The sequence below is a fragment of the Apis mellifera genome, linkage group LG2 (assembly GCF_003254395.2).
Source record: "Apis mellifera strain DH4 linkage group LG2, Amel_HAv3.1, whole genome shotgun sequence".
NCBI lineage: Eukaryota > Metazoa > Arthropoda > Insecta > Hymenoptera > Apidae > Apis > Apis mellifera.
The window spans coordinates 3,838,992-3,850,099 of NC_037639.1; the positions used below are offsets into that span (position 1 = coordinate 3,838,992).

The window sequence follows — 11,108 nt, forward strand, 5'->3', positions numbered from 1 at the left end:
TGACTCTTTGTGTTATACGATATTATTTGCAATTTTTAATTTTATGATCGAGCAAGATTGTTAAGATATGAAATAAAAGATATCACATAATTTATCTCATAAAAATTATACAGAATTCATCACAGTGTATCAATGAAATAAGTCGAAAAATTAAATGAAGATTCTAAAAACTTTAAAATAAAAATAAGAAAAAATATAAGATCATTTTTTAAGTTACAATCAATTTTATATTTAATGAAATGAATTGGCGATAGAATAAGATAGTTCTATCTCCATTTCTTTTTACCCAACGAAATTGTTTATAACTTAACAAATAATTCTCAACTGCTATTTCTACAATTATCCTACTTCAAACACTTATATAACGTGTGTCCATAATCAAAAATAAACAGCGTTAAGGAACGATGTGATAACGAGTCCTCTCGACGTCGATGGCACGGAATATAAAACTCGAGTTTAAAACATTTTCTGTGAAATCGCTTATTTGTTTTTCCAACGCATACAAACAAGTATATTCGCTTTACTCGTATTTTAACAATTCGCCTATCTCTTCCATATTCTTCCACGTTCTGTTTTATTTAATTTTTATTCCCTCCTAACTTCTCTTCGTTCTTCGCTCGCCTAATTTCCTTCGTCTCTGCATTTCTCTCCTCCTCGTTTGGAACAATCCTCTTCAAAAGGATCGGCGGGAACACGATCTAGGAACGCCACGAATGAATGGGAAAATGTTATGCGATCGTGTGAGAATGCGTGGACCAGAATGAGCGTTAGAGAGATTTAGGATCGAGAGAGATGATTATTTTTTGTAAACAAATTGCATATGTAGAAAAAAAATCTCGATTAAAAAAGAAATTGAATATTTAGATACATAATTGATTATTCTCTTAATTATTTAAATATCGTGCTGCTGATAATGTGAAAATACGAAGGATTCAAGATTCATATTTTCATGTCAATAGCCAGTGAGATATTTACAAATAATAATTTATAAACAATAAATATTATGTTATAGATAGTGCACATATAGACAATAACATCGTAAATATGAATGGTATGGATTAATGGAAATTTAATATTTCTTGTGCAAATACTTATTTTCAACTACTCTCGATCTTCGAATCTGTTTGAACAAATCCTTAATGCGTATGTGCGAGGATGAGGTCACTGAAACGAATGAAAGATTATCAGGGGTGAAACAATGAGGTACACGAAAAGGAACAATCACACGATTGCGATGATTGCGAGAATATGATTTATCGTCGAATATTTTTGAAGTAACCCTACAGTCTTTCATTCTTAGAGAGTGGATCCCTCGATCCATTGCCGTGACTAATCGCCTCCTTTTTATGTTCTTTTCTTCGGGGTATCTTCTGGAACACCCCGAATTCAGGGTCGTACTTCAATTGCATCATGTTCATGGTGGCGAGCAGCGTCGTTCTGACAGTGTTGGTGCTGAATTTTCATCACAGAACGCCCGACAGATACGTGATGCCATCGTGGGTAAGAGATTTGCATTAAATTATTTACGAATTTTGCGTATTAACTTTTTTCGACCGTAATACTCCATTCGAAATTGTTTGATTTATTTATTCGTATCATGTATGAAGATTTTAAAAACTTAAAATAAGAGGAGAGAATATAACTTTTTAGTATTTATGTTTCAAACAATTGAATAATGATACATTTTAATTTTTGCATGATGAAGAATCGAATCATTAAATAGTTATAATTATTAAAACGAAATTAATGATTAATTTGTTATTCAAAATCGAATTATCCCATTTGTTGAATTTTGAAAAACAAATAGGTCGGAAAAGGTTAAAAATAAAAATAAATTAAACATATGAATCTCATCATTCATATTGTAATTATTGATTTGAGTATATTCATAACGTACATTTTTCTTTATATTTCTTACTATATTCTTGTGTAATATGTAATTATTATTATTATTTTAAAAAGATGTTCTCTTTATACTTATAATATAAAAATTAATTTCTTTTCTTCTTTTGATATTTTTACTCGTCTTCTTTTCCTTTAATCTTTGTATTATCATAAAAGAAAATAAATCAAATTATCTCGCTTACGAAAAGAATAAATATCATTTTGTCTTTGATCGATTGCGTTATTAACGGATAACAAAAGAAGAAATCCAGATGTGCGTGATGTTCTTCCTTCTTCCATTATGAGAATAAAAGAAAATATAAATTGAGAAAAAAAATAATTTCTTTTTAACGTAACATATTTTATAATTAGTTATATCAAACAAGAAAAATATTTATTATGCTATCTTCTTATTGTTGAATTAAAATTAATTGTAATATGTATTTTCGCTTATTTTTTTTTATTATTTTACTATTAAAATATGCATTTTAAAATATAGTATTATTATCGCATTACTATTTTATTCATAAAAAATAATATATATAATAAAAAATTTAATATATAATTGTAATAAAGAATCAGTCAAATTAATAAACAAAATAACAGATTAAAAGATTTTTAATGAATCGATAATTCAACATTTTCGATATTTACTCGTGTTACATAATTCCATGAAAATATAATTATGTTTATCAATAACAGTCTATACATAAATATCGTTGTATCATAATTTTTTCATCTTCCTTTGTAATATAAATCTCTTGAACCAAAAAAACAATTTGGAAAAATTAATAATACCAAAAAAATAATAATAATAATAAAATGTAATAAACTCTCGACGAATAACGAAGCGAGATATTCGCACTTGAGATTGAATTACAAGCTTTCGAAACTTGTTCAGTTTACCAAAACGCGAAAGAGAGAGAGAGAGAAAGAGAGAGAAAACTTTGACAGATGTATGCAAAATGTAGCCGGTGTTTTCGTTCATAAAACTCAGCCCTTATCCGCAGTGGCCATTACAGCCATTAAAGACAGTGCTTTAGTCGCTGAAAGTTTAAAGTGCCTTCGAGGCGTTAGCACTTCCTCTTGGCCGTTGGTTACTGGAACTTTCATAAACCAAGAGGAAACGTACTTCAACCGGAGACGAGAATCCTACGGGCTACGAAAAATTCCACGCGGTACTTTTCCATGCCATTATTTCCAGATGCAAGCGAAACAAAGAATACCAATCTTCGCCTAAAGTATTAAAAAAGAAAAAAAAAAAGGAGCATTAATATATTAAATAATTCTAATCGTGTTGAGTAATTTTAAAAATGAGATATTTCACTTGTGTTTAATAAATTTTATATTCAATGAAAATAAGAGAAAGATTCACTTTTTAATAAGTGAATCAAACAAATGATAATTTGAAAGATTGAAAACAATTCGTAATATCCGAAATACATTAAAAATTCGATCAATTCTGTTTAATGCACCATTGCAATCACACATACAAAATTACAATGATTTTCGAATAAAAAATGTGACAAGAATGTAAAAATTTTGTCTTCAAATCTGTTCAGGAAATAGAGAAAATCGTGCCAGTGAAGTCACTTTTTGATTTAACCCGATATCTCAATCGGTTGCCGAGATATAAAGACTCAGAGTGTCCGTAACGCTTAAGACCGTGCGGAAATTATGAATGGATCCGCGACCCAGTGACCTACTTATTTTTCCTGGAAATGCGTACTATGCATTTCTAGGAATCGCGTCTGCCGCTTGTCTGGAGTTTGGGATAGGCCAGTGAGACGAGGTGCGAGCGAGAGGTCCGAGTAAGCGACAAGGACGGAGATAATAAACGATTAAAAATTACCTTTTGCTTTAGACGACGATATCTCGGCAACCGGAAGTCGTATCGGGATAAATGAAAAGGCGTTTTAAAGGGGGAGGTTTCCCACTTCCAACGATCGCTCATTCGTCGACCGGAAGTCATTATCTTCGGAGTTATAGCGATTTAAAATTTTGTCAATTTTAATAAGATTTTAATCCGCTTTAAGGTAAATGATCGGAGAGTATTCTTTTCTTTACACGACGATATCTTGGCAACCGGAAGTCGTATCGGGATAAATGAAAAAGCGTTTTAAAGGGTAAGATTCTGCGCTTCCAATGATCGTTCATTCGTTGATCAGAAGTCATTATCTTTGGAGTTATAGCGGTTTAAAATTTTGCTAATTTTAATCGACTTTAAGGAAAGTGATTGGAAAGTATTCTTTTCTTTACGCGATAATATCTCGGGAACCAGAAGTCATGTAGGAATAAATGATAAAGCATTTTAAAGGGCAAAGTTCTGCGCTTTCAATAATCGTTCACTCATTGACCGGAAGTCATTATCTTTGGTCAATTATTTCTTAATTTTAATACGGTTTAATCAAGTTTTAAAATAAAATGTGAGTAAAATACATGATATATATATCTTTATTTATGGAAAAATATTGCTTTTAAAGATCTTACTAATGCTATATTAAAGATTTTAAATTGATTTCAAAGTTATTTTAAATCCTTTCTTGAAATAATTAGATTTTAAGAACGTAAAAGCTTTTAACAATATTATATTCATAATATATGATTTTTATTAAAAGTTATATCCCAATTTCGAATAAGTTGACTTACTATCGTGTAATATCATCGAATAATCATTAAATAATTGTAACCTTGAAAAATATATTTATTATTTAATTTTTTAAAAATCATATGATTAATTTCGATGAAATTGATTGAACTTTTAGTTTCTTTATATCAGAATTTCATTTATCGTTTAAACTTATTAAATATATTAGACTATAAAAATTATATATTATATAAATTTTGTTTTTCTCGTTGCACTTAGATTAAAATGCTGTTTTTACAATGGTTGCCGTGCTTGCTGCGCATGAGTCGTCCAGGAAAGAAGATCACGAAGAAAACCATTCTCGGAGGCAATAGAAGGGCAAAGGGCATGGAATTGCAGGAGAAGAGTAGCAAGAGTTTGCTAGCAAATGTATTAGATATCGACGACGACATTCGTCACAAGAATAGTGCCGCAAATCCTCCTTCCGGTTACATAAGGTACATTTCCTTAAATTTTTTATATTTATTTAATCTTTCTTTAGAATATTTATCATCAAAAAAATTCGTGCTGTAAAAATTAAAATATATTTTAACGAGAAAATTATAAATTTTATTATTAAATAAAAAAAAAATTTTCTCTTTACATATATTGTATAAAAATGTATATTGCAGTATGTCTCAGTAGTTTCCATATAACTTTAAAGTATTCTACAATATTTTGTGGTTATTTTATTTTCAATAATAAATATTCTTTTTGTGATTAACAATATGATAAAAATATTCACACTAAACTAATTAATTTATTTTATCCAATAATTAATATAATATGACGCATATAATCAGATATGAAGTACTTCCCAAAATACACATGAATAATTTTCAAACAAATTGAATATCATTTATATTGCAACTAACGAAATATTCTTCTCGTGTAAGATTATATAAAATTTAACTGCATAATTTAAAAAAACATCTCAATTTTTCTTCTATTAAGTATACGACTCAAATAACACAATTAATATTCTGTAATTTAAAGCTACTTAATCTCTCTTACGAAAAAAGCACGCGTGACTCGCATGATAATGACTTGCATGACATGCTGGATATGTAAATGTAGCGCGAGTGAACACATCCCCTATCCATGCGTGCATTCGAATCAACATAGTTGGGATGACAGTGTAATTTAACACGTATAATCCTCATTCCAACAGAACATTCTGAACTTCAGCAGAATCCTTATGATGTTAGAAGATTTAGTAAAAAGCAGCCGGTAATATTTTAACAAATTAAGGGCACAGTGAAAAAGTGATACAGAATTTGTTTAAATTAAAATGATAAATGTGTATTTTAAAATGAAGAAGTAACGTGTATTTAAAATGGAAATGAAATAATATTTTAAGATTAAGATTGATATTTATCTAGAAGAAAAATAATAATAACAATATTATTTAATAATATTATTTAATAAATTCAATATTAGTTAACAATCAGATAGTTAAAGTAATTTCTTAATTTTATTTATTATATTTATTTATAAATTTTAATAAATTTTACTATTATCTTTATCTATTAAATGATTTTATCGTTTAAATATAATATAATTATTTTAGCAATAAATTAGTAGAATAAATTTCTATTTTCTTTTAACTACGATATGTTAACTTTATCAAGAATTAATCGAATATGAAAATGATTTTTTGATAATAAATAATTCTCAGAAAAATTGTAAATTCAATCATTTCAATATTGAAAAATCATTTCGTGTCTCCATTCTTCTTGGACATATCTCGGGGATATAGATTTTTCCGGATAGACGAACCGCTGTCCGTTTAAATTTTCAATGTATCGGCCTCCAGTGAGGACATCTATTTTTTTTCTTTTCTCTTTGATGCCTGTTCGTGATATCTCATTGATATCAAATGCTAGCTAGTGAGACATTTCCGATAAAATAATTCCATACGCTCCTCAATGTGTCCGCCGTATAGAACGACGTGACAAAATTTATTTATGAAACGTCTCAACGTGAAATGTTCGATGAAACTTGGACATTAACGTGAAAACTATACATCACATTCCCTATTTTTTGATTCGTGTATTTCTTGATTGTTATTTTTCAAATATTTGGTGGAGTATTATTGGAAATAAGTTAAATCCAATTCGTTGAAAACGAATTAAAAATTCAATTATTGTGTCTTATATAGCACAGAAAATGGTATTCTAAAGAAGAAACAGGTTTTTATCAAACAGATCGAAATATAAATATTATCAATAATTTATTTTAAAGAATAAAAATTTAATATAATAAATATTGCATAATAATAGATTTTTTATCATTTTATTACATTATTCTTTTTTAAATAACAAATATATATAATTGTTGACCCAATTATCACTTGATTAATTTCACTACGTTTATTAAAATACGTAATTATTATATAATCAATATAAATTTTTAAGAAAATAATAAGAAAATTTAAATTGAAATCTCGTTTTGCACTGACAATAATAATTTTCTTTCTCTTCTGTATTTATATCCTTTTGTATTCCCGACTATTAAAATAATATTCAAAGAGAACAAATATATATATAATTTATTACGTGCCATTTTGAATTTCGATTTCAATTTCGATTTTATAATACATATGTATATTTGTATTACATTCTATTATATCATAGTTTTTCATTTTTGCAAAGAAATAAAGAATTGAATGATTAATTTATTACATAACAGGTCGGCGTTTGGTACACCGATATCTACCGGGAGACCAGCAACAGTCGAAGATACGTCCGCATCGTTACCTCTTAGCGGGATGCAGGAGGAATTGCACACGATTCTTAAGGAATTACGATTCATTACGGATCGTATGAAAAAGGCGGATGAAAGCGACGAGATCATTAGCGACTGGAAATTCGCCGCTATGGTGGTGGACAGGTTTAGTATATTTTATTAATTATTAAATGCAGAATATTAAGTTTTTGTTAATTTCAATAATGATTTATTTTACGATTTATTCTTATCTATTACTATTTACTATTAAATATTAAATATTCTTTTTCTAATTTATTCTAATTTATCTTTATATTCTATCTAAAGAATATTTCAATTATAATTTATTAGAATTGATATTCATGTTTCGTGTGAAATATATAGATTCTGTATATTTATTAAGAATGTTAAGATATCTTTAATTTTAATAATTTTGTTCCTTGTTCGTTACAGGCTTTGCTTGATCGTTTTCACGTTGTTCACGGTTTTGGCCACGATAGTGATATTGTGTCGTGCGCCACACATAATCGTCCAATAAATAGACTGCCCCGGTCAAGTCACCGAAAAAATGCACAAAAATTGCCAAAGGTACTATAATTATTCAATATTTGTTACGTATTAATCATCAGCATTCGAATCTTTCATTTTTTACATATATATTTTTTATATATAGTTTATTTAAATACAATATACAATAATCAATTAATCTCAAGTCATTACAAAATGGAGTGATCACGACATCATACGTTGAAAGCATTTCATTTAAAAAACCAAGTACAGTTTCATATCTTCTCATATCTCGTTTCATATTTCCTTTACGATCCTCTTTAAAAAATAATTTCGCAATAAATTTAAAAGAGACGTAATTTTTTCTTAAATATTCTTTTTCGTTACTGAAATTTGCTAAATTATACTTCTCAGCTCGTTTAAATCTTTCAGATTCAACATGATATTCATAAAGGAATATATATACATATATATGAAGCTAATCAAATTTTATTTCCCATTTACACATATCTATATTCTATGCAGAAAAACATTATATGTTATTTTTTAAAACAATTTTTCTTTAAATTATATTCTCTCAATATGTTTTTTTATATTTTATTTGTAATTGTAAATACAAAATTTCCATAGGATCATGATGAAACGATATTTAATGATAATGAAAGAGAATATTCATTGTTCATCAATTTCTAATGACGTCTACGTGTGTATATGAGTTATTGTATTCAAGTAACATCACTCTTAATTCATTAGAGTAGTATAGAAAATTAGTACAGCATGAAATTATTCTACGTATAGCAAAGCTTATCTCGTTCGTTATCACAATTATTTCAACGTGGTATACAATTTTCCCAAAATTATAAACTGAGAAATTAGAAATTGAATTTTCAAACATTTAGAATTTCGTGCAAACTTTAATTTCTAATGTAGGTCACTGTATAAAATATAAATAAATATTCCAAGTAAAGTTATTAAATTTTACAAGTCCATCTAAATATGTAACAAATTAATATATGCTATTCTATTAATAATAAATGAGATTTTGTTACAACAAATACGCACAAATCAAAAATCATGTAAATTTTTTACTAATTGAATGAATACATATGAAAATTATCAAATTTCATTTTTATAAATAGTTCCAGTATATCTGGCAATAGTTCATTGATATATAAACAAACGATGTAAGAATTAAAAAAAATATAATGTAAAATATAATATAATATAAATATTCACTAGCTTGTGCTTATTCAATTAATTTTACTCACACGTCTCGTACATCAATATAATTTACCTAACACATCAATTCATTGATCCAATCCCGCAATTACTTATTTCTGTTCCACAGAAACGACGATACGTGGGTTTCGAGGAGGCTGCCACGGAAGAGCGATCAAGTAACGAGAGAGCACGAAAAAAGCTGCTCGTTGCTTCGTGCTTCCTTTCTTCTCGCTCTCTCCCTCTCTCTCTCTCTCTTTCTTTCTCTCTATCTCTCTCTTTCTTTCTCTCTCTTTCTCCCTTTCTCTCTCTCTCTGTCTCTCTCTGTTTCTCCCGTTTTCTCCCCCCCCAATGAGAAAAAGAAGAAAACTCTGGAACGGAGTGATTGCACGCGAAGAAATACCACGTGTGCGAGACGTGGTGCTTCCAGTTTCGTCGAAAGGAAGGAGGAAGAGGCGAAGGAAGAAAGGGGAGGAACAAGCAAGAGTGAAGAGGCCGGAAGAGGAGGCGGAAGAGGTCGAAGAGGTCGTCGTTCGTTCGGTTCTTGCTGACCGACCAAAATTTTTCAAACGCTTCGAACACACACACATACACACACACATACACGTTTAAAAACGAGAGAAAGCGTCCCCATCACGGAGGACTTGGATTAGGAAGCGATTAGAAAAGGGACTTGGAGGAGGAAAGCAAAGAAAGCGCCTCGACACGTTATACATTATTGACAATACACGGCCACGTTGTGCGTTCATTTTCCTCGGCTAAAAAGTCCTTTCTCTCCTCGTTTAAACCTAATTCGAGCGCAGTCGCTATCTTTCTCTCTCTCTCTCTCTCTTTTTCTATCCATCTATTTATCCATCTATCTGGGATAGAGGTGATCGACGCTCGTACGACGATCATATATATATAATTTTAAATTATGCAAGAAGAGCGCGTCCTCGTCTCTCGAGCGAGGAGGAGCATCGATTCGTTCGAGGCTATTTAGGGGGGAATTCGAGAAAGCTGTGTGCTTGTGTGCGCATTCCTCGAGAGAGTGTTGTCGCGGCCTTTCAGTAACAATAGTTAACAGACACGAACGATAGAAGGGAGAAGAAGGACAACAATAATAGTAATAATGATAATAACAATAATAATAATGATAATGGTAACGATAATAATCGTAATGACTAATGATATAAATAATATTAATAGTAAATTTAATTAATAATAATAATAATAATAATAATAGTAATAATAATAATGATTGAATAAATGCTAATGATGATAATATTGTTAATAATATTGCATATGTTAATAACAAATGAATAATAATAATAATGATGATAATTATAATCGCTTTGTGTGCGGGCGTAATTGTGTACGATCGAATCGAGAACATTATCGCGCCACTAAGGGTCTCTCGTGGAACTGATACGGTCTTTATATAACTGCCAAATAAAAAAAAAAAAAGAAAAAAAAAAAAACCAAGAAAAAAACTCGAGACAGGGGGGTGTCCAACCTTTTCACAGTTAGATACGTAAGCTGCAATTCGAGTAGGATTCGACGATACTATAAATACAACAATGTGCACAATGTATAAAAAAGCAAAAAAAGAGAAAAAAAAATCAAACAAATTCCTCTCGATGGTATCACGTTTAATATCCATGATTAATTTGATAATGTTCTTTCTTTTAACGGAGAAAATAAAGTTTGCCTTTTAGGATAATAGGGGATAAGGACGAATAGAATAATATTCTATTGGGGTGATTTGAGATGAGAAATGTACAGAAGACAAAACTGCCAAGTTGGACAACCCCTGCTTTCCGTACAGACACGAATCCGAATTCTTGAAAGATCTTCGATATGTCCGCAACGAAGGGTTCCGTTGAGCTGCGAATAAGATTTGAAGTATCGTAATTGATCATCGATCACGTGATTATCCTGCTTGCAACTTGCGTTCTTCGACCACGTAGAAGTTCTCAATGACTGTACTCTGATCGAAAATTTTTTTTTTTTAAGTCTTCTTAGAATTGTTTCCTTCTGTCATTAATTAATATTATCGAGTTATTATCGTTCATATTGTATTCATATCGAAAGATTTCCAAGATATCTTCGATTTGATAATTGAAAGAAAGGATAAACGATAAAAAGATTGAAAAATTTTTCATTT

The 11,108-nt window shown here is 29.5% G+C and overlaps 1 protein-coding gene across 7 annotated transcripts in view; it reads left to right on the plus strand.

Annotated features, from left to right (window-relative positions):
• nAChRa6 (nicotinic acetylcholine receptor alpha6 subunit) overlaps positions 1 to 10,618 on the plus strand; it is a 349,900-nt gene extending 339,282 nt beyond the window's left edge. For 4 of the 7 annotated variants that reach the window (XM_026446378.1, XM_026446376.1, XM_026446377.1 and 1 more), the window contains 5 exons: positions 1,391 to 1,500; positions 4,751 to 4,968; positions 7,202 to 7,402; positions 7,691 to 7,825; positions 9,093 to 10,567. In XM_026446378.1, the coding sequence (XP_026302163.1) occupies positions 1,391 to 1,500; positions 4,751 to 4,968; positions 7,202 to 7,402; positions 7,691 to 7,775 (614 nt within the window). In that variant the 3' untranslated portion in view covers positions 7,776 to 7,825; positions 9,093 to 10,567. 7 annotated transcript variants of the gene reach the window in all.
• Positions 10,619 to 11,108: the final 490 nt, after the last annotated feature.